At 37.9% G+C, this 25,826-nt stretch overlaps 1 protein-coding gene across 3 annotated transcripts; it reads right to left on the bottom strand.

The window, feature by feature from the left end:
* Positions 1-710: 710 nt before the first annotated feature.
* Positions 711-25,567, bottom strand: LOC139758782 (uncharacterized). 3 transcript variants are annotated; one of them, XM_071680575.1, is made up of 8 exons: positions 25,433-25,567; positions 21,952-22,049; positions 20,814-20,988; positions 20,075-20,158; positions 17,817-18,056; positions 16,294-16,362; positions 8,731-9,117; positions 711-5,020 (listed from the first exon to the last, which is right to left on the bottom strand). In XM_071680575.1, exons 1-8 carry the CDS (start codon positions 25,433-25,435, stop codon positions 3,320-3,322), a joined length of 2,757 nt encoding a protein of 918 aa, XP_071536676.1. In that variant the 5' UTR covers positions 25,436-25,567; the 3' UTR covers positions 711-3,319. The 3 variants fall into 3 exon arrangements, with proteins under 3 accessions (XP_071536676.1, XP_071536679.1, XP_071536678.1); XM_071680578.1 differs by having other exon boundaries at positions 711-5,015; XM_071680577.1 differs by having other exon boundaries at positions 16,294-16,359.
* Positions 25,568-25,826: the final 259 nt, after the last annotated feature.

Genomic DNA, 25,826 nt, shown 5'->3' with positions numbered 1-25,826 from the left:
ACACAAACAGTGAAACTTACGGTGCAGCTGTGGGGAGAACAGGTTAACCATTAGTGATCATAGGTTGTCCAATACTAGTCAATCTGTGGTCCAGTGATTGGTTAGGTATGGTGTCAAAGTGGCAGAAATTATTTTGGCAATATTACTTGCTCAATGATGGAAACCTATTAAAAAAAAGAATTACCAATTGTCTTTTAAGCAATGTCAATAATGATTTATTAAAGACCTGATTTAAAACATCTTTACATACAATCTTTATGTTACATTATGTTTCCTACCTACACTCTTTCTTATGGTACATTATCTTTCCTACCTACACTCTTCGAGATTTTAAACTACTTTTAACATTTAATCTTCACACATTTTCATCACAAAGGTATCAACATCCATATTTCTAAACTTTACAAAACTTGTACTCATTTAATGTTCCGAGTCACTTATAATTTCCTCAATTTCCCCAATAAATGATATCAAATAGACTTTCAACTTCATTCCATCCTAAACAAAGAAGTTACAAAGTCCTATCATGCCTACAACAGGACACTCAAAGAATGGAGGTCTGCGCATTAAATTTGGTGCAGAAAGTTCATCACTTTCAAGCAAATTCCAAAACATGACCTTTCTCTTACATTCAGTTTTGCGTTCAAGTATTAAGCCCATAGGAAATGCAGGAATCTCTTCACTATGTATGGATGAATTAAAACACCAAATCTTCTTACTTTATTTACTCACACGAGGAAGTACAACCGACTAGCTTCCTTGCTTCACAGGCACATACTTTTATCCCATATTTATCCTTAACTGGAATTTCACATAACTGGAGGGGAATTCTAATTGCCAAGACCAAAAGGTTTCGTGATCACTTACAGCACAGAATATATCAAGGGATCCTGGTCATTGGTCCATTTCCTCAAAAAACACCTTAGAGACACCAAGTTCTTTGAACTAACTACTCTGAAACACCAGTTAGTTTGGTTTACATTTAAAATATATCGTAGATACGACCAATTCTGCTGTAGTTCATTGTACTATCAAGAATATATATTTTTCTTCAATTTCATTTTTTAATTCTGGCAGTGTTTGTACATTCATAAATGCCCCAAATGTAAGAACTGTGTTCCAGATATAACGATTGCTTCAAATTACCAATAACAATTGCACTTGGGTGTTTTTATAATTAACTTGAAAGTCTGTTGCAGGCTCATCTGTTTGCCTCTGTTATTAAGGACATCACCTAATTCATATTGTAGCTTTATACAACGTATAAATGATAATAGATATAACAAAATGCCTAGTCTCAGATTATTAAATAACTGGCAATCACCTATAATCAAGCACCAATAAGATGTTACATGATAATTCAACAAAGGGGGATACACCAGATTCTTCCAAACACAACCTTAACTTACAGTATTCATCACTTTAGCTTACACTGACTCACAACCAGTAGGGAATATTAAAGGATGATATGCTTACAGTATAAATAGAAATAAATAAAATTTTGATAGATCTCTGCTTAAAACATACATAAAATAAAGACAATATTGCACTGAGAACATAATGGGAGGGAAAATAACACTAATGCAATCGAGATTCCCAACCAATTCAAGACAAGTTGTAATCATGTACATCAGCATACATAATACATACCTAAACTCCCATGCATTGTATAGTGCATACTAAAATAACAAGTTTCCTTTATAATACTGTACACAGTCCAATTAATACTATAATTCAGCAAAAGGAGTGTAGGAATATTGACTTTCCATAAAACGCAATGAAACCTGCATTGGTCAGATATTTGTGTACAATATTCATGTATGTGTAGCTTCTTTTACTTAACAAAGGTTTAATGCATTAGCCGTAAAACTTAAGTAAAAGCTAGCACTTTTATTCAAAGACATAAAAAATTTTTCCCAATGACATTTGAAAATGATAATATACTGATAAATAGGAAAACTTTCATTCTAAAAACAGAAGTAAAGTCTGAGAAATTGTAATCTTTATCTTGTACAATACTTGATATTCCATTACATAAAACCACTTTCCTATTCAAAACTCTCATGCATATCTAAGGTTCTCATCTGTGATCCTTTATATATCAGAATACATCATAAGCAGAACTTCCAAAATCTGACTCATATCAATACCAGATATACTAACAGTTTTCGAAAAAAAAATCCACCATGGTTCCCTTTATCCACCTTTTGGACACAAACATTAACCACCTCCCGCAACAATTTCTAACAATTCTAATCCACTATAGATTTTGGAAATTCTAATACAAAAATTTATATGTACACAAACACAAAGGGGAAGAGCAATATAAAACTCTACTGCCTCAGTGTTAGCTTCCCTCCCTGGTCCAGCATCCTCTGAGAAAATGAATCCTCTTCATGTACTAGGAACATGTGAGCAAACTAGAAATAATCCATAATTTAATCTAGAGGAAAACTGACCCTGCTTATTCTATAAATCAAACTGACATTTTCTTCAGATTCTAATTTTTTTCTTTCCCTTTTTCCCTGTTTAATGCCATCACCACAGCAGAGTACATGCAAATCTCTGCCTTAAACAAGGGAAAATTAGTTATCTCTCTACTTTGTCTTCAAATTGTTCAAAGTAAAGCTGATTAAACAATGAAATGCAATATTGTATCAACAGATGCTATCTGGTCACCTCTGTGCATGAGCAAAGATCTATTCATGATGTCTTATGCTCTAAAAATGTAATGGAAGGCTTCTAAGTGCATTACAGATGAAACTTCATATTTGATGAAGTTACAAACTTCTTAATTAAATGCAAAGCTACGAATATAAAGTCACTTTAAAGAAAACATAACTTTCTGTTTTCAACAGCTAATGAGCAGGATGGAACTTCATTACAAAAATTATCACATTAAGTAACATGAGCAAACTTACTGAGTAATGCCTCCTAGTGGCTAAAGCACATGTGAGATGGCTTGTATGATATGCTGTGCAATGAGTATCAACGTAGAAAGGGAGATCAAGGGTGCATTCACCAGGATTTCTTAGATGGATAACGAGGTACGGGGAGGGAAGACTTGGGCACAAGAGCCACAGTTTATTCACAAAATCAGCACAACCATAGATTCCTAGGATTCTGAAAGCACTTATAATAATGAACACAATCAGTATGCATAATATAGGCAACTTCTGCCACCCTAATTATGCCCTCCTGTTTATTGTCTTGAAAATATTATGATTTTGCTTGGTGCTGTACTTGACCATGTATGTTTCCTAAGCACTGAATCTTCAGCTTTGGTCAAACTGTTGGTCAAGTTGCTGCACACAAGAGATTATGATAATGCAGAATTATTAACTGCAACAGTAAGATTATCTGTTTCAAGGAGAGGAGTGGGAGGTGGGGTCATGGGCATTGTGGCACAGCCATCATCATGTAAAGGTGGCAATTTTCTGGCACCTACCTCTGTAGGAGGACCAAAGTACTGCCTGGCAGGAGCAGCATGATGAGGACTTGATGGAGTAAGTGGCTGTGGGAGTTTGTGAGCTGTTTCTTGATGTAGAGATGAGAGCTTACATGGAGAATCAGAAACTGACACACTGTAGACATCTGGCTTTATCTGTTCGGAAGGATTCTCACACAGTGTATCTGAGCTAACACAAGTCAGCGTGTGCACAGAAAGTCCTTCATTAGGTTTCTTTTTGTTCACACATACACTCCCGGTTGGCTCAAGAGATGGACTGCTACTACTAGAAGGGGTTACTGCTCCCACAGTACACCTGCTGGTTACTATCTGAGGCGTCTGACAGACACTATCCTCAGAGTTTTGACGAGTAAATGGCAAATCAGTGTAAGAATGGATGGCCTCTGACACTTTAGGTGGTGCTACTGTTGTTGTTGTTGTTGTCTGGGCTGGGGTAGAATGAGTCATAGAAACACTTGGGGTCAATGGCCACTGCATTATAAAAGGAGCCGCCCAATGGTAATATGGTGCTACAGTTCCCCCATACTGGCAATAAGGCATCACTACTAGTGGCTGTTGATTCGTGAACCCATACATTGTCTGCTCTGTTCCATTTCCAGGAAACAGAGTTAGGCAATGATTGGATGTTCCATTCACTGCCTGGGTTGGGCTGTTCGAAGAACTGTTGGTCTTGCTGCTGGAGGTACTGATAGTTATAGCACTGGTACTGTTGCTGCTGTTGGTTACTACTGTTGAGCATGAAACTGTATCCTTGGGTTGAACTGTAGAGGTGCTGGTATGTGATGCCTTCGGTACTGTCTCGAACATTTGGGGGTGTACTGGGGACTGAGGAGCTTGGGAAAATTGCTGTACTTGGATTCCTCCATGTGTCAAAGATTCGCTGTGTGGAGAGTAACTCAGGTGAGGCAGCAACAAAGCTTCTTTGTTGTTGTTGTTGGCTGTAGTGTTCCTGGAGTTGAATGAGTGGGAATGTGGTGGAGTTGGAGTCCACCCAAGTGATGCCCATGATGGGGACATTAGTCGGCGAGGTGGCTGCTGAGTTGCAGGATTGCCAGGCAAGGCTGCCACTGCCCCATGGTGAGGACACAAGGAGGAACTCCCTGGATGGGACCCCCATCCTAGACCCTTTCCCAGCGCTGCCATTGGTATCCACCCATTCCAATCTCCAGTCCCAGCCACTTTGCTCTGTATACTGTTGCTGTTGGTCATCATTTCCATACAACACCCAGCCACATGAAATGGCTGATTGCTTACACTTGGACTCCCACTTTGCTTTGGTGTCTGGTTCATTTGCCTGTTGCTTTCTTGGTCTTGCATTCCTTTCTGTGAACCGACCTCCTGTCCTTTTTTCTTGTGATCTGTTAGTCCACTGTTCTTGGTTGTTTTGCTGTGGGTGCTGGGCCAGTTGTTGTACACTGTGTTGTTGGTAAAAGCCACAGTACTGCTGGAAGTGCTGCTGCTGGGGTAGCCGTGAACGTAAGTACCTCGGCGGGATGTCTGCTGGGTACTGGGAGGTGTGCTGTCGCCGTTTCCCCCACCCACCTTGCTACCCTGCCACACATTACAAGTGGTCAACAGATAAACTCAAAATTATTTTCAAGTAATAGAGAACAAGGAGTCCCTGGTGTAATTGAGAATGGGGAAAACTTGTAAAGTTGAGAGTTGGGAAAGCAATGATTAGGAATACATAATAAAAAAGTGCATACATTACATAAGTATATGTTAGCGTGTGGGCTTGCGAGTCAGTGTGCATTATCATATTGAGCTCAATGATGTGCTAAAGGAAAGAATGTAAATGTGCTGGAGGCAAGCGTGGATGTTTGTGGGAGAATAGAGAGAAAGAAAGTGCAGGAAAGGTAAGATATTGGGTGAGATAGTCCTGAACAACTTCAGAAGGAAAAAGAATGCTTCTGGAAAGAAGGGCATAACATAAAGAGGAACAAGAGAACAGACCGGGCAACATTATGAGGAGCAGATGGGGAAGTCGTAACAGGAAAAGATCTAGGAATGAGATGGAGTGAACATTTTCTAGGACAGCTAAATGCATCTGACAAAATGGAGGCACACCATGGTATGTTTGGTTTGAAGTGACCATGGTGAATGTTATGGTAAGATATGTGGGTTTAGTAGTACAAGATGATGCACAGATGAGGTTATTGCTTCAGAAGTTTTTGGAATTTCTTCAGCTTCTGAAGTGGTGACACTGCTGTTGATTGCTATTAAAAAATTTCACAGCTTGCATAGTGCCCTGTATAAGATACATGGGGGTCAAAAATGAATGTTCAAATTACGGAGGTATAAGACAGTTCAGCGTACCTAGTGTGGTGCATGAGAGGGTGGTAGCATACACTGAGAATCTATTTGGGGTGGACCAATGTGGGTTCAGGAGTAATAGATGTAAATATTAAGTTTTTCTTCCAAAAATTTGAGAAATTCTTTACAAAATGCAGAGGAGTTTTTACCAGAAGAGTAAGAGCATTTCCCAGTGAATATAGGTCTGTGTCAAAGGTGTTTGATGTCCCAATGGCTATTCAATCTGCTCATAGACAGGGTCATGAGAGAGGGTCATGGAAAGAGGGATAAGCATACAGTATACATACTAGGGCTTGAGGACAGAGCCACTTGCTGTTTGCAAATGATAGTGCTCTAGTGGCAGAGTCCACAGAGAAACTCAAAAAGCTGTAGTCAGAGTTTGAGAAGTTGCAAAAGGAGGAAGAAGAGAGTTAATGTGAACAAAAGTAAGACAATAAGTGTTTTGTCAAACTAGGGGTGAATATATTAGCAAATGAAACCATTGGGGTGAAGCAAGTAATAGGATGGAAGACTGAGCATGCATTAAGGAGTAAGAGGAAGGAAAGGTCGAGGTCAATAGGTAAAAAGATGGGATGTTTGATGGTATATTAGTCCTCACAAGAGTATAAATGTGAGTGCTGGGCTGAGAATGCAAAGGAAAGAGTGTGTGGAAATGTTGAAAATTAAATGCCCTCAGAAGAGTAGCAGTGTGAGAACTGATCTTATGAAGAACGAATGCTGGTGAGAAGTGTGGTAGCAAGCCTGGCATGACTTACAAGGGCTGACCATGGTGGACTAAAATGATTCATGTATATACAAAGGATGCGAGTTATGAAAGATACAGAATATGTATGTCACAAAGGAGGAAGTAATGAGAGGCGTGACTGAGGATACAGAAGGATGTGAAGGAGGCTTTGGGGTATCCAAGACTGAATGGGAAAGAATGAACTAAATACATGTGGTAAATGGGGAGGGGCATGTGCTTTTAATGGGTTGAACCTGGAAAGATGAAGCAGTGAAGATAATCTATGGAGTAGTCTGTGGGGGCGGCTGTGGATGACGGGTCGTCTCTTAAGATTAAATGAGGCCAATGTTTATTTGTTCCCGATTCTACCTTGTTATAGCAAGCAAGGTTTTTAGGTATGAACAATAAAATTAAGTATATGAACTAACTAATTTTCTACGTCCTTGCAACACTAAATCTTTAAAATATCTCTGAAAACTACAGCAAAGAAATTCCACATTTCTGTATATTAAGCGGAGGGGAGCAAGGAAGAGCAGAGGGATGAGAAGGGTAACATGGAAGAGCACAGGGATGAAAAGGGAAGCAAGGAATAAGAGATGTCAAGAGGAAGCAAGAGATGAGAAGTGGAAATGAGTCAAGTGGTGAACAGCTGATGAAGAGAGAAAAGCATCAAAAACTTCAACAGCAAAACTTAATCATCATCACAACCACTGTCAACACTAATACCTGAAACAAGATATGTCATGCTATTCCACTCAGCATGCTTAAGTACAAAAAAAAAAGAGAAAAAAAATGCATTTGACTAAAAGGGAACACATACTAGTCAGATGTTCAGTATGCATACTGTGTCAAAGGAATGACACTGATATTCATTCTGTTGCATATAAGGATAAAAGGTTTGGACAAACCCTCCTACCATGGGAGGACCGTGTCCAGGACCTTTTGTCCTGGGAAGAGAGTGACCAGGTTGTCCTGCGAGGGAAGGACAAAGCCCAGGCACTCCTACCTAGTGAGGACAGTGTCCCAGCTGTCCTGTTCATGGAGGACAGTTTATTCTTTTAACCCATAACCACTCCAGACAGATATTTTTTAAAGCTGGGCAAATCTTCTACATGGACATTTATGCATAAAGTTTCTTGCGCACCAAGCCCAGGTGGTGGCTGAAGTGGCAGTGTTAGAAAATTTCTCCCCATAGTCAACCACCCTTAAGCCATACCAATGACAGACCATTTCTGTGAATTTTCAGAGACAAAACTGAGCAACTTGTAGCTAGATTTGGAGGGACTGGCAGGGAATGATCCTGAACTATGTGACAATGATCTTAGATTATGTGGCAAGTGATTTTACAGACAGTGACTCTTTCAGCAAATAAAGTTGACTTGGATGTGGCCAGTGAAAGTTTTGTAGTAAGATTGGAGGTAGAGCTGACTTCTGCTAGTGGCCTGATAAAGGTGAGGCATTAAAGGCTAAATTATAGCGCAAAAGTTCACCAATTATGGAGACTTTTGCCATGGCCTTTCCCTTGCAGGAGTTCCTTGAGGGATCGAACATCAAAAATACAGACAGGTAGACAAATAAAGGAAGTAGCGTTGGCAGCACCCATCTGGCCTTGTCAAGAATACACAAATGGTGTGGCTGACAATTCTATAAATCTTATAAATTTGTAATGAAAAATCATCAATGAATCACATTCATCAAAACTATTTATTACATAATATAAAATATAATAATCAGTGAAATTTTTCGGTGTAGGTAAAATTAACGATAAAACATGTATAGTAGCAACTTACTTGACACTCAAGCCTCAGTCCACACTTTTTAGCAGGTTGTGCTCAAACATCTACAAAACTTCTGCACATAATTAGAGTGAAAGTCAACCAAATATACCTCTAAAGTGATTTTCTTTTCACTGCTACATGAATATCTAAGTTTAAATACATTTTTCAAGCAACTTGAAAAATCTACATTTAAGGGTTAGAGGAAATATTCAACAGTTAAAAGGATAAAGCAAACTAAAAACATTACATGAGAAACTGCACATCCAGGTGAGGCCAACAATTAAGTGAAAGGAGCAACAGGATACTTCATGATCAGAGGGGAATAAACGTAACATTTATTGGAAAATGTGTAGAGTCAAATATAAAATGCTCTAAAATTCTTTCCCATCTAGCAAAATGACTTTCAATAATGACTAATGAAGATTTTTTTAAAATTAGCATCTTACCTCAGCTGAGTTGTTATTCTTATCCACTGCTAAGGTGGTCTTAGGGGTAACTGTGGGATTATATTTAGACTTCCCACTTGCTGGTGTGGTTTTTCCAGCCACAGAAAGAGGCTTGATCTGCAGCAGTGAGTCATGTGTTCTCAGCATTTTAGTGGATGTGGAGGTAGTAGTGGCTGTAGTTTTAGTAGAAGAGGTGGAGGTAATAGTGACTGTAGTACAAACTGTGGTGGTGGAAGTGGTAGTAATGGCGGTGGTAGGTGTGGAGGGGCAGGCCAGGGTGAGGGGGGTGGAGATGAGAAGTGGGCTTCCCATAGCAGAAGCTGCGGTTAAATCCCCTTGTGCTGGGCTGCTGGGCTCAACCAAACACTGCTGGGGACTACACTCAGGCTGCAATAAAATATTACATAGGGAAATCTTATTATAAATTTTTCATTATTAATCTTAAAGATATCACAGTGGCAAAAGTTAAAGAATTTCTTTGCTTATTGCATTATCATCATCTATCTATCTATATCTATGATGCTCATTCCCTTTAAGAACTCCATCAAGAGTGTGGCCATGGCAAAAGTCTCTCTGTAACTGGTGACTTCCAGTGCTGCTTCTTTGCTTTTAGTGCCTCTCCCTTAACAGGCCACTGGCAGAGGGCAACCTTGGTGCAGTATTTCCAGACACTTCTACCTAATATTATTACCCAATGCTCCAACCAACTACTACTATCTAATGCTCCTGCCGACTACTACTAACTAATTTTTCTACCTAAAGGTCCTGCCTACTGTTCATACCTACTACTTCAATCGATTACTCCTACCAAAGCATGAGCTGTACGAGTTAAGTGCTCTCATGGGATAAATTTGATTTAACACTTTTCTATTAATTTAAAGGAAATGTCACTACTTATTTTCTAAATACACATTCGCTATTTCTCACGTCAAGAACCGATGATAGAGCCTTCAAGGGAAAAATCTTCACTTGGCCCCTTTTTCTGTTCTATCTTTGATAAAGTAAAACCAGTGGGAAGGATTTCCAGCCCCTGCTCCCATCCCTTTTAGTTGTCTCCTTCAACATGCTGGGAATAAGTGGGATTTTCCTTCTTTTTTTTCTGCCATACTTCAGCCAGTGTTCATAAAAGTTGACAAATGTCTCAACATTATAGCCCCAACTCTCCAACTCTATATATGCATGAAATTTGAGCTTTTACCAATTTTTGCTCATCGGATCACTAAAAGCAAAATTTTAGCTTTTTTGCATTTCTTGGTGGTACTTCAACCAATTTTGTACGAAGATGTCTTTCCATTTCCCATACATTGTCATCAGCAAACTGAGAGACAACTCTGTTTACCTAAAAGATCACAAGTTATCAGCTAACTTTTTTTTTTATAGCAGTCATAGTATTGTAAACTTTCAATACACATGGTGAACAGTGTTCATGTAATCCATTTCTAATTAGTATGCACACACATTTTTGTCCTTCAGGTGATAATGACCATAATTCTATCATAGTCAAAGGTCACAAAAGAGGTGGCTCATCTTCTGACCCATTTTTCTATACAGTTTCAAGTAATGCATCCTAGACCTGGCACAATTATCCCTTACTATGATTTCAACATGCTCAACCTGTTTTGGTCGTAATGAATATTTAGCACAAAAATATACATTCAAAATGCATTTGCTTGTATAACCAAACTTTTCTATTTACTCAAGTTCCTGTTACAAGAACTCTAAGGATTATCTAAGATGCCAGTGAATGATACAAACCACAGTGGAGCCTTAGACCTGCATCATTAAAAAATGGATGGTATCACACCAATCATGACATCAATCTAACTAACTGCATATATTTTGCGTGTTTTTAAAGTGCTGTTTCTCTGTGTGCTCACAAATTGCATCTCATACATGTTACTACACCATGGAGAACCCTAAATACAAGAGAAACTAGAGTGACCAGTCAATTATTTTGCAAAATATCCTTGATAAGTATCACGCTAACAAAACATGGCAAGCGAACTTTCACTTGTAAAAGTGGTAAATGAATAACTAAAAAAAAAATGCAAACTTGTGTCCTATTACTTTGTTCATGTGGTTGCTAGAAAGAGCTCTCAACATAAGTTAACTATAAAATTAGGAACTACTTGCATTGCCTCTGTCAACTTTAATTTTCACAATCATTTTTGCATTAACATCTTTTCTTTTTTTGAAACATTGTTAATCTAGATTTCTTAATTTTCTGACAGTTTATCTTTAGGGTTTCCTGCCAATGATAGACAAAGAACAAGCAAATACTATATTAAAGGTACAGGAAGCAGAAGATAATGGCAAAGCAAAAGCAGGCAAAGGTAAAGCAAAGGCAAGGTACTTTTCCCAACACTTTTAACATACAAACCCAAAGATCCAATTACGTATGTGTATTTACACACAAGCTTGCATCACACATACAAAGAGTACATGCTTTAGTCACTGTCTTTTAATTCGGACAATATTTTTTCACACGTTCAATGTTTCCTGCATCACGGGATAGTGGCAAGAACATACAAAGAACAACCTCATTAGCTCATACCCACTCTCTAGCTGTCATGTATATTGCACCAAATCCAAATCCCCCTCCCCACACTCTTTATCACTCCTGAGGCCATATTGTTGCTCTGTAGTCTGATGCTCTGTGCATGCTACCAGCCAGTCATCCACCACACTCCCCTAAGACGTACCAAGTATACTCAAACTTGTACCTCTGTAGATAGAACATGCACAGGTAGTAGTTGGTAAGCAGCCAAAGACTAGGGAGATATATTACCAGTGCTACCCACATGGGTATCGGGAGGGTTAATGACATCTGCATAGTGAACCAACACTTCAGTGGTTGTAAAGTTGCACTCCTCTGATCCATGTAGTTGTCTTTTCTTTCTATGTCACTTACTTGTGAACTAATGACGTTCTGTCTACAAATGCTTAATCTCTCCTTGTCATTTGTAACACTTGACAACATTCAACTCACACAGCTTATTCCTCATAACTACATTTTTCTGCAATGAGCACTACACGCTAGCCCTACCTTTTGGCAAAATGGTAGAAGCAGTAGATAGAAGTAGTAGGTATGGACATTTAGGCAGGAGCATTTGTTTGAAACATTAGAAAGTGGTAGTGGGTAGGAGCATTAGATAAAGTCATCATTAGGAGCATTATGTAGAAGCCTCTGTAAACACCGCACTAGAGTTGCCCTCTCACAGTGGCCTATTAAGGGTGAGGCACTAAAGGTTAAGAAGCAGCACTAGAGTTCTTTATCTATGGAGACAGTTGCCATGGCCACCCCCTTTAGAAGGAGTTTCAACTGGAACTGGCATAGATAGATGGGTATAATTAGCATTTTGTCCCAAAATGAACAGTGAAATGGCAGAGTGGGTGAAACTTAATATTTTGAGATGGTTTAGGCATGTGGAAAGAATGCAAGATAGGAAGTTTACAAAAAGAGTGCATGATAGTATGATTAAAGGGGTTGGTGTGAGAGGAAGACCACCTATAATAAAGGGAAACTGAGTGGAAGAGTATTGGAGGGAGAGGAATAGTGAAAGAATGGGTGAATTGATGTATGTAAGGGAAGCACATAAGGAGACTTCTGCTGTGCCCACCCCTTTGATGGGAGTTCCTGGAGGCAACGGCATCAGAGATACAGACAGACAGAGATCAAGTGCAAACAAGTGGAGTGATGATTACTGTAAGGGATTCAGCAACAGTTGCCAAATCACAGGTAATGCATATTTTACATGGCCATGGGATTTTCAGCATGAACTCAAGCTTAATATCTATCTCAGCATTCCCTTAACAACTTGAGCCTAAACCTCTCTCTGCATTCCCTCCTAGTAAATTATGAAGAGCAATCTTTGGTGACTTTTAACCATGAAGCACTCTTTACTTCCTTGCTGAAAAACAGCCCAGTTAGAAGTCTTTTCTAAAGTAAGCATGTCTCATCCATACTAAACAATTGACATGTGTAACCTCCTCCTACAATAATTTTCTCTAATTAAGCACTAAATAACAAGTAAAACCAGAGAGGACTGTAATGAAAGTGAGCAATGAAATCACGAACATTTCTGTTAATAGTAAAAGCCAACCACCAGTGACTGGGATACAAAACATTTACCCAAAGTGTGGGACACAAATCAAAGTATTTTGATATAGCATTATAAAATGCATGATGACCAAAAACTACCTAACATATCTTGAAATATTTCATAATAGGAAAAGAATATTTAAAGGGCAAACCTCCAAATGCGAAGCTAATGCCCTGAGGAACGATTCAGGTGAAATGAGCCTCCCTCTTCCCAAGCAGAGAAGGAATACATGTGCAATGGAGTTAAATAGCAACACTGCACATCCTAGGAGGCACTGGCTGGCCACCACACAGATATAGTATTTAATGTGCACACTTTTGTTTCCTTATATATGCCATTCAAAGAAGCTAAGCAATTTTCATTAAAGAAGGAAAATGTAAATATCGATTTTGCCGGTAGAGTATTTTCAGAAAGCAGTTTCATATAAGAGACCTTCTGCATACATAGTTTTAAATCAAATAAACAATACGATGCCTAATGAGTGAGATTCACCGAATCTCTTCCAAAAGGTTTGGAAAAATATATCTAACACTAGAGCCAACTGAAAAGCCTGAGAGAATGATATGAGGAAAGTTGTGCCTACTGTCTGATGCTGTTCACTTGCACAGATGATGTTTCATTCACATACGCTAAATGTTGTCATGTCATGACATGTCTGCAAATTAAAATTTTTTCTATGAATTTTTACTTGTTTTAGACACTAAATATGAAACCTAAAAGTGCTATATGAAAATTCTGTGCAAGAAGGCCGTATGTTTCCATTGTAAGTGTGAAAGGACCTCTTAAACTACACAGCTTACGGTGAAAGATACATGAAAACATTCTGCCAAGTTCAAGAGTAATTGATAATTCTTAATAGGCCTTAATTGACTATCCTTCTCTCTACTCTGCTGCTGTTAGCTTTCAATATTTCAGCTAAAACAAATCACTTAACATCCAAATTCCAGACACCGTCGACTAAATCTTGTATTGCACAATGAATAATCTCTATGAGCATTCAGTGTACCTAAGGAAATAAATATATCAGGTAATGACAACTGATGAACCTTAAATTTAAAATGTGTTAAAGAGGCCAAGCAAGCTTGCATATTTTTATCATGCAGTATAATTCAAGCCCTTAGACAAAATGCCAAGCTAAGCATATTCACAACATGCAAACACGATGAGATAAACTAAAATCCTCACAATGTTGGAAATGGGGACTGCTCAATAGGTTCTGTCAGGTACGATGTACGCTGGCGAGGCTTGTGTGTACATTCCATCACTGGATATATAACTGCCAGCAGGCTGCTGCAGTATAGGAAGAATTATTAGAATATGCACATTTCAAATAACTGAAAAATCACCAAGTAAATAAGGATTAACATCCATTTCCAAATTCAGTACCAAAGAAGTCTTCAAATATCTATAATGAACATTTGTTAAGTGTCCTTTCTGTGTATCGATTCGAATGGTTGAATTAACTGGATAACTCCATTTTATGAATGGAAACCTAACTTTTCTGAATTATAAAATTCCTTATCTCCACATTCTTTCAGAAAAATCTTTGCAGACTGCATGGACCTTGTACATATTTTACTTTTTTCACCTTTAACTATCCTATGGGCTGTGTTCATTTTTAATTTTCATAAACAGCAAGCCTAATAACTGGCTCACCAAACAGAGCACCTGTGTCCAATCTATGAACTAAACTCACAAATTCAAGCCTCATGATTACTTGTATAAATAAATCTTAACCTTGCTGTAATATGCAATGAATATTTCAACCTTAAACAGCAAGATAAAATTTTGAATACCATAACACTACAGAAAAAAAAAAACACTACAGTGTATCCCCTTTGATTATATCATGGTTACTAGAGAAGCAAAGTGCTGTATCTTTTCCAGCATTATCACATCCCACTCCAAGTTCTGTTGTGTTATTCATATCAAGAAAAATATCCCTCCACTGACAATGGTACGTCCCCTATTTTTTTTTTTTTTTGCCGCTGTCTCCCGCGTTTGCGAGGTAGCGCAAGGAAACAGACGAAAGAAATGGCCCAACCCCCCCCCATACACATGTATATACATACGTCCACACACGCAAATATACATACCTACACAGCTTTCCATGGTTTACCCCAGACGCTTCACATGCCCTGATTTAATCCACTGATAGCACGTCAACCCCGGTATACGACATCGATCCAATTCACTCTATTCCTTGCCCTCCTTTCACTCTCCTGCATGTTCAGGCCCCGATCACACAAAATCTTTTTCACTCCATCTTTCCACCTCCAATTTGGTCTCCCACTTCTCTCGTTCCCTCCACCTCTGACACATATATCCTCTTGGTCAATCTTTCCTCACTCGTATATATATTCTTCTCCTTTTTTTTCATACTATTTGCCATTTCCCGCGTTAGCGAAGGTAGCGTTAAGAACAGAAGACTGGACCTTTGAGAGAATGTCCTCACCTGGCCCCCTTCTGCGTTCCTTCTTTTGGAAAATTAAAAAAAAACGAGAGGGGAGAACTTCCAACCCCCCACTCCCTTCCCTTTTAGTCGCCTTCTACGACACGCAGGGAATATGTGGGAAGTATATTTTATCTATATCTATTTATTTTGCTTTGTCGCTGTCTCCTGCGTTAGTGAGGTAGCGCAAGGAAACAGACGAAAGAATGGCCCAACCCACCCACATACACATGTATATACATACACGTCCACACAAGCAAATATACATACCTATACATCTCAACGTATACATATATATATATATATACACATGTACATAATTCATACTGTCTGCCTCTATTCATTCCCATCGCCACCCTGCCACACATGAAATAACAACCCCCTCCCCCCCCATGTGCGCGACGTAGCGCTAGGAAGACAACAAAGGCCCCACTCGTTCACACTCAGTCTCTAGCTGTCATGTAATAATGCACCAAAACCACAGCTCCCTTTCCACATCCAGACCCCACAGAACTTTCCATGGTTTACCCCAGATGCTTCACATGCCCTTGATAAGTGTCATGTAATTTTCAAGTGTGTCATATGATTCTTTAGCTCAACTCAACAATGCAATTGCAAATTAACATCAATACAAAAAAGTACCACTTGGAATTATTTGAATTACTGATGTATTTGTGGTAACATGATATACTGGAGACTAAGAATTCAAATATCTATCTATTTATACCTCTGACACCCATTCCCTTCATGAACTCCCTTCAAAGGGGTGGCAACAGCAAAAGTCTTTCCACTTACCCCTATTCTTACATGCCTCCCTTGCATATATCACTCCATGCATTATTCACCCACTTGTCTTCCTCCAATACTATTCCATTATTTCCCCATGTCATAGGTGGTCTTCCTCTCACACACTTCACTTCATGTACGAGATATGATTTTAGTTGACAATGATTTCACTTGTAAATACTATAAAAGGAACAAAAAAAATACTGATCATATAACACACACCTGTGGATAAGAAGCTGGAGTAATCCATCTCCATTGTGGGGCAACTCCCCACTGTGGTTGCACTGTCTGCTGCAAATTATAAGGTAACTATAATTTACCAATAGTGCTGATATAAAAAACTAAATTATTAAATAATAAACAAATGGGACTCTCAGATTAGAAAATCACTACAAATCTTCAAGAATACTATGGAACAAACTTACGAATAATCAGAGAAAAATATATAAAGGCGCACTCAGGAAGTTAAAATGACTAATCAAGAAACTACCAGAAATAAACATGCAAGGAAAACTACAGAAACATTCAGAAGTAGATTCTGACATAGTTGATATTAACCCTGCCTAAGTTTAGGATAAGAAATTATGTAATGATATAACAACCATTCGCTAGACCTGCTATTTTGTCAAAATCTCATAAGTATACTGTCATTCCTCATACAATCTTCCCTCATCATACTGGCCACAGGAATTGCATCTCAAACACATCAATCTCTTCTATATAATATTTAGGGCCCAAAACCTAAATCCATTCAACACAGAGGAAACTACTATACCATCAAATACATCAATCTCTGCCCTCACAGATAGAAGTCTCTTTTCACAAATCCCTTAATACCAGAACCCAGGACATTTACCCAACCCTCTCCCAACATTTTTATAGCACAAGTGAGGTCAATGTTGCCAGCATTCACTAGACCTCTTCAACACCATCTGTCTGATGCAGCAGGTAATTCTAATTTTACAAATGTTCAGAATTTTACCGTTTTGAAAAAATTATCAATGAATTACACATTATAAAAGATCTCATAAACAAAACTATAACAGTCAGTGAGATATCCTTCAATGTAGATAAAATAAAGTAATAAAACATAGTAGCAGTTGATTTGACACTCAAGCCTTACTCCCACACTTTTTAGTGTGCTGTGCTAACTACAAAATTCTTTCATACTATTAGTGATAGTAGAGGATAATATAAACCTGAGGTGATACTCCATTGTCATATATCACAAAATTTGTAATGTCATATATATTCTTGTATAACAAATAACATGAGATTTATTGGGTTGGACAGAAAGCCTATCTGAGGCAGTAAAGATTTAATATTGTAACTGTACTGAACTGCATATTTTCTGAAATCTGGAACATTTTTGTGTGAAAAATACGAGATATGTCCCCTTTGAATGTAACCTGTTTACCTCTGTATCCTATGGTAAAACTTTTTTCTTAGGTTGATTTTTCCCTTTCAAAAGGAATAACAAGGAATTAAAATAGCAGAAAGACTTCTGTGTACTTTCGAGGCTATTTGTGAAAGTGGAAGAAATCAGAAACTCACAAAATTGTCTAATTTATAAAGATAAAAGGCATAAAATAATTCATTTTTCCAATGTAAAGAAATAGATACCTAAATTCACAAAGCACTATCACCTACAATACAACATACAATAAAAACCAACATTTGTCTTTAGCTTATTTCAGAAAAAAATCTAAATACACTTTAAATGTAGAACAAAATGTGAAACATACTGTGGGTTGGTACTGGTACTGCTGTGGGTAATACAACGGTTGTGGGTACACAATAGTCGGATACGTTGAAGGCGTTGTAGGTGCTGCTGGAGCTTGGGGGAATGTTGGGTGGTATTCTGCTGGAGCCATAACAGGCATTGTGTTCCCATATGTTGTATATGCTGCCCCATTGCCAAAGAAAACAGTTCCACTTGTCCCTACAACACTACCACTGCTCTCTATCAAGCGTGGAGAGTAAGTCTGGAAAGAAATTTATATTCCTTGTCTGAATACAAACATTTAAAATACTGAAATTTCAAATATATAATAAATTCTACTGTTCTTTGTATCTTAAAATCTTAAAAACTCCATTCCTTATTCCACTGGGTGACTGCTTACAGCTTCTCAGGAAACTTTACACAACCTTAACCTGCATTAATTTTGTGTAAAATATGTTTTGTATTTTGATTTTTCTTTTTTTGGGGTGGATTTTGGAATATTTGCACTACATAATATCTTTGGGATTTGACCCAAGTCTAAACACAAAATCCATTTATGTTTCATATACAACTTACAGCAAGAAGGTAATTCATACAATATTTTTTAATGATTTTGAACACAAAATAAAGTTTGTGTAGCACTGAACCATCAGAAGGCCAAAGTGTTACAACCTGAGCCACCCATGTGGACAATCTGTGGTTGATTGGCATCACCTTCATTTCTGACTGAATTTATGTGCATCTGATAAGAAATAATTTTCATGCACATTCACAGCTAAGTACTTAACAGTAAAATATATAAAATGCCATTAACACAATGGAAAAAAATGTGTTTTAGGGTAACTAAGCAGCACAGAAGCATCAGCAGAATACCTGCATCAGCTGTTAGAAAATAAACTGCAGGTTTTCAGTTTCCCCCTAGATGTTGTTTTGATTAAAGATTACAGTGCACTGTATTTTATTTTTGAAGTTTTATTTGATATAAAAGCAAATGAGCATTAATTTACAATAATTACAGGTAGCTGTAAATGTAATGACAACTGAGAAAAATTTCTATGCAATAATGTTCCAAAGTAATGTTACGCTCAAACATGGTATTTCAGATGGAGATGAAATTCAGATTTCACATGTTTTGCATTTACAAAAAAAGAAAGAAAAAAAACTCTGCTTAGAAAAGATGAATGCAGAAACAAATACTAGAACTACATATGGCCTGAGAAACTTGAGGGGGAGGGTACATCACTGTTGACATCATTGCGAGACAAAACAAGTTGAGGGATCAGGAAGAGAGTGCTCTAGGAATGAGGAGGTATTCTCCTGGATAGCTTTTTTAAATGTTTCCTCCAGTCATATGACTCATTAACAATGGTTTTTGTCTCAAAAGTCTCTCTTTGATTTTATAATCTGATATGATTTCTTGTTCTGTTATGAATGCATGCTGCTACAGTCCTTCAGTAAGTCCACCACACATTTTTACCATGTTGCGTATAGGAACTTTTTCTGCAGTGTTAACAAAGCAATCTTCATCACCTCTATTATCACGATCACCTTGATTCAGAATCATTTTGGCTATTTCACTGTTACCCATAGGGGTATCTGCAGGCCTTTTTGTCATTTTCATTATCTTTGTACCGCAAAGAAAATAAGCAAAAAACACAGAGTAATGCACGTAGGTCTGGCAGTGACAATGCTTTGTAACTAACTGACACCAAAAGTGTCCGATCCCAGCATGGGCAAATGAAGTCGTGTGGAAATTTCTACTTGTAACATCATGTTGCCACTCAAAAAGTTTCAGATTTTGGAGCATTTCAGATGAGGGATGCTCAACCTGCACAAGCAAATAAGGCATTTTTTTCATGAACCTGATTTATCTTTAACTGAAACACCTCTAGCCATAACTCTGTACTTATTCATTTTTCAATGTATCCTAAATCTTTCACGACTGTTAGACTCCAACTCCCTGGGGCCTACAATGTTTGCTAATACCCACCTTTACTGGTAGGTACAGCATTATGAAGGTATATCAAGGGACACAAATGGGAAACCAATATGAAAAAAATCTCAATGTCATTTCTCCCCCTACGGTCATGAAAGTCGCCCCTTTATTCAAGCTTCTTGAACTCTACACAAATTTTTTCCATTCATCACAGCTCTGTGCATCTCCAATTTTTCTCTAATGCAGGACTCAATTCTAGCTTCCTCACTACCATCCTATTTGAAATACAATCAACCCTGAATGCTTCATCACACAAAAATGTTGTTAACAATAACTGATCTTACCTTCAAATATCCAACATCACTAACTTGTTTTTTGATTGCCGGTGCAATATTCAATTTTCTGTCCTTAAGCATTATGTCATCAGCCTGAAAGAGAAAAATAGTTTACAGCCACAAAAACAAATTCATAAATATTAGGTGAAATAGGCTTACTGCTAAGCCTGAAGCATCACAAGAATGGAAAGCATGGGAGGCACGTAACAACAGGGATTCAAGGAGACTCTGCCTTGGCCACCTCCTTGACGGGAGTTCCCGGAAAGGGTGGGCACCAAAGATATAGACACAGACAGATGAAAGATCTGACCACCCTCTCTTAACAAAAATCTTAATTCTATGTGCATACCCTTTAAGCATCTTTCTCGTATACACAAACATGTGAAACTATGTGCCATAATATCTAGTAAGTTCATCAATTCCTTAGAGAGTACCTATGGTGTTTAGTATAGAGTTTCTATCTGAATTATTCTTTATTCATCAAGCTAACATGAATATGTCCACACACAAATGCAGGATCACACAAGAAGCATCCAGCATACACGTATCAACAGGTCAAAAAAAAAAAAATACTGGCCTCTCTCAAAAACAGAAGGCTTTCATGTGCTAACATTCTGAAGTTTGCACATGAACAACATAAAAACAAGAGTATAAATGTAACCCTGTAGGCAAAGCATAAGCTCACTAGGTCTTTTCCCGACCAGGCAAAACATCTAACTTGCTCATTTCATATGAAATTTATACTTACCTCTTGCGTCAGTCTCCTAGCTTCTTCTTCAGTCTCAAATGTAACAAACCCATAGCCCTTTGACACTCCTGCCCGGTCACTGATGATTTTTGTGGCCTTAACGGTACCATACTGTGAAAACAACTCCAGCAAGTCTTGTTCTGTTGTGCTGGCAGATATACCACCCACAAATACTCTGTTGAAAGGAATTAAAAAATCAATAAATTTTATCTTCATGATACACGTGTGGAGCACTTTCCATATACTCCCACTGAAAAGACACACATTCTGAGCATCAATTTCTTCCTAATAGCACCTTTCATGCATATACATTACATACAGTCCTTCCACTTAATGTTCATTCTTTCCCCTTACATGTGCCAAACAACTCAAAAATACTTCTTAGCATTCTTCTGCTTTTTTTTTTCTTTTACATATATTCATACCAATACATAACCAAATAATGCATGAACATGCATTGCTATTCTAATTTTTCTCCATGAAAATTTAATTCAAAGTTCCTTACCATGTGGTTTCTGTACATTTACACAAGTTTTCCATCTTCCCCTTAAATCATAACAAATCTAAAAATTCTTCATGTGGTTATTCTTTCGACACACCAATAACAACTTGCTCCACTTTCTTTGGCAGCATCTCTAATACTCTACAACTGCCTTTACTTTTCCCAAACCATAGCATTCACTTTAACCACAAAAGCATCCCATATGTAAGATCTAAATTAATTTCAGCTGAAAACATTTCCCAAGCATAAATTTCTTCCAGCTGACCAAGTTCTAATTCCCTATCATGTAGTATCACTACCTAAGAATTTTAAGGGATTTTTTTTAAGTTAAACCCTTAACAAAAGTGGAAATATTTCTTCAATTTACCTTAATCAAAACTTACTCATCTACAAGAGATATGGTCCCAGTTTGCTAAATTTGTTTAAGTTCACTATATAATCTAAGTGAAACTTTCCAGAAATCTACTATAGATGTGACTAGCTTGCAACTAGTTCAGCTGAAAACAATTCAGAAAATTAAAAACAGCTCCTTGCAACTCCCACTCCCGGTGTACTATGAATTACGAGAATGAAACCTTTATTTCATGAATTTCCACATATAATTAAGGAATTGAAAAGATTAAACAACCAACTAACCTGTTGGGGACCAATGTTCCATATTTTGGTGCATTATTGCCAATGCTACTGGGAGCCGGGGATGGAGAGCCCGATACTTCCGCACTATTGGGACTTGACTGAAAGGAAAAACAAAGATTAAGAAGGACTGAGGTAAGTGACCTTATACTAATGGAACCAGGCATTCTACAACTAAGCACACCAGTGTCTACGCCTCCATTTTTACATATTTCTATGTTAACTATGCAGCATTTCTTCATGCAACAGACATATCAATGTGTAACAATATTTGTCAGAAAGTTTCTAAATACTACTGAAAAAGCAGAATAGTGTATGACACCCACAGCCTTATTTCTCCACCCTAAACTCTTTTGGCTGTTCTAACACAATCTGTCCTTCTTTTATCTAACTTTTCTCTGACAAGTCATATTCATAAGTGCTGATGGATCAACCTCTCCCTATCTCCCATCAATAAGCAGTGTCCCTGTGGGTTTCGTCCTTCCTCCTAAAATCTTATTGTCTTTAATCAAGATTTTCCTTTCTTCAGAAGAACCAAATACATTCTTAAGCTTATGACTTTCTATTCCTCAACTTTATCTAAATCTGTTCCATCTTGTTTAATCTATGAATCCCATCTTATGAAGTGCAACCATAAACTCAATTTCCTCCCAGTTCTCTTTCTGAAACATCTCATACAATTTTCCCATCAACAATGATGGCTCTGTAATCAAACCATTCAAAACAATACAATTTTCCCATCAACAATGATGGCTCTGTAATCAAACCATTCAAAACAAACATACTTGGTATCACTGATACCTAAACCATCTTGGAAGCCACACATTACACAAATACCAATGCATGTCTTTAAAAACAAAAAAATTCCTGCTCAAAATTCAAAAATTCTTCTCATTTGAAAATAACTAATTTTGCATCTGAGATGGTCCTAGCTCTATGTTCCTGCTTGAAATATTCCAATGGAATATGACTCAAATCTTAATCCTACCTTAATAACTGGCCAACTTGCCCTTTAGTGTAGGTTCCTCTTTCCTCTATAGATATTGTTCGTTTCTACTTCTGGAAACGTTGCCTGTGTATACCAATCATTACCTTGTCATATTCTATTACGAAACTACAAGTACCTTGATGTAGTTAAAATTGTTACATAGCTGGCACACAAAAAACTTTACTCCAGCAACAAATTCAACATTTAGATATCGAGCAGCAAAATTTAGAAGAATTCATTATCAAAACATGTATCATCTTTCAAAATACACACAAACACGAGGCAGTGTAAACATGACATGAAGCTTGCCGGTTAAACAGAGGCACTGTACTGTATATTCATTAAGATGGCATTTGTGTTTTGGTTTTCTGCCACTATTTCGAGTGCTTACTGTTACTACTGCACTGTAATCTTCCCTAATCTACCATTTGTTTAATGTTTATCTCTAATGATAAATAAGGAGCGTAATATGCCTTAATGGAAATCCAACAGCTTAAGACAAATTTCAGGTTATCAGGCAAGGTTTAAGGATAGAGTACAGTCAGCAGTTACAATGAAGTCACTTGGCCTTGCTGTCCCTACTGTGCAGACCATACATGAATATAACGGAAAGATGAAAGCTACCAATGCTCAGTTAATAATGCCTTTAAGTAATACCAAAAAGCAGCAACTCCATCTTTCACTAAACCTCAACATCTACACCACCTCCTCACCCATCTCTGGCTAAGGTAAACATGCTTATCAATTTGTAGTAAAGATTCTTATCAAAATCTTTTTGGTTTAACTATTCAAGCGTCTTAAAATATGTTTTACCCAGAACAGATCTAAAAGGTTTTGCTTGACAACTTTTGTGGAATGCATCAAGGTGGCTGCCAGGTATACTGTCAATCCACTGTTTAGTCCAATCTCTTAGTTTAGTGATATCCTTTTAACACAGCACAATCCATTGGGTTCCAATCCAATTCAGTTCTTGAACAACTTGTATTGATATTCTATACTGTGCTTCAGATTGGTTAAATACTTGTACTGTTGCCTTATTCATGCATTAGGTTTTGGTAATTTTTCATTCGTCTAACTTACCTTTGCCTGTTCTTCAATAGCCTTACTGGTCTTAAGTACAGGGAAATCATGAGGTTAAAAGTATATTAAAAATCTAACCTGCAACCAAGATACAAAAACTATGGTAAGGTCTTATTACCTTTACCCCCAGTCATCATCATCCATACAACTCCTTAATGCACTTGTTATAGTAAATCAATTACCAGCAGCCACAGCCTGGTGGGTTGTCTATCAATTATTAATTCCAAACGGTGCGACACCAGTCATGGTGTCAGGTGCATTTCAACTAATATAAGGAATCACAATCTCAGCTGCTAGGGGAAGGTATGCAAGGTTCTAATACCTTATGTTGATCATCACAAGTATTTCACATACTTTTACTTTTAGTAACCCAACAATTTCCTGGATTTCACTGCCCTCCCCACTACCACTTTACTTACCCTTAGAAAAGTAAATTCTACAAATCACGCAGCACTGCTATACATCACTTATGTTAGCTGTTAAGAATGTGATGATACAAACTTTGCCCAATTCCATGAAGAAATAGAGAGGTGGGGCTACACTGATACTTTATCATATCTACAATACCTTGTATAGACAAGAAATATAATATTCATTCGCACTCATAGTACACTAGTTACATAATCAATGAATGCACAAAGCTTTAGACCAGAAAACTTTCTTTACATGCATTTGCTCAAGTTCCCATCAACCATGTATTATAAACATAATTCAAGAGAACTACTTTAAATTGCCAGATTCCTATAGCTTTCCAGATACACAGAGCTGAACCACACCAACACTTTCTAGTCTATATCACACACTGATACTAGAACATTATCCCTGTCAGGTCCAAAGTGCATCGATGACCTCAAGTGGAACAAGTGACCCTTTAAACCACAGAACCAGGAAGCATAACAGGTCTGCAAACCATAAAATACTGCCTATGTCCACCCAGCACTTAGTTACAAGTGTTTCCAGTCTCAAACCATCAAATTATCTGCAGACTATGCAACAGAAAATGGCAGCAAGGGCACCAGGGCCAGCCAAACATGGAAAACCTCTCTGGAAATCAGTATTGGTTTACCAAAGTCTTCCCTCAACACGGGGGTCCCCAACAACCCTTCCAGCTGATTACCAGGTTTTATTTACACCTTCAACTCTCGAGTAGAAATATATCTTCTTCAACCACTACATACTCTATAATCACTGATAAGGGAAGTACAGGCAGGAAGTGATAACTATTAATAACGTTACCGTACAAATCTAACGTCAGGAGAAATTCACAAGGTACAACAGCAGTGTCATCCGCCGGTCACAGAGAGAAAAAAAAAATCACACACAACATTCAAGTTCAACTATGCAAGCAGCGTCCTCTCCTCCCTCCTACATGCATCTCGGCGCCCAGGAGCTCCCTTCTGCAGTGTAGGTACTCACCATATTTACATTTTCTGGGGTGGTGCAGGAGCTGAGGGCAGCACCACAGCCACGGCTCCACTGCTCCAGCCACACTCACGCAGTGCGCACTCACTTTTGGCCGCACCTATTTTTAGCGTAGGGGCGGTTACCTTCTGTACTCCCTCTACGCAACCTCGAAATCCATTTTCACATCTATATCTCAAAATTTACATACTAATTGCTTTAAAATTAAATAAGGTAAGTGGGCTGTACGTTAACGGAAGGAAAAATGTAGTTGATTTTTAGAAGAGCTTATGGTATATTAAGGAGCAACTCCCCTGTCATGACATAATGGACCGACCTTATGTTCGCGTCTGTAAACTGTCAGCAGGTGTGAACCCGCTCGGGTATATTGACTCATTGTAATTGGCTA

Source organism: Panulirus ornatus, chromosome 31, assembly GCF_036320965.1.
Source record: "Panulirus ornatus isolate Po-2019 chromosome 31, ASM3632096v1, whole genome shotgun sequence".
Taxonomy (NCBI): Eukaryota; Metazoa; Arthropoda; class Malacostraca; order Decapoda; family Palinuridae; genus Panulirus; species Panulirus ornatus.
The sequence above is the reverse complement of the archived record's forward strand: the minus strand, read 5'-3'. Positions and strand labels throughout refer to the sequence as shown.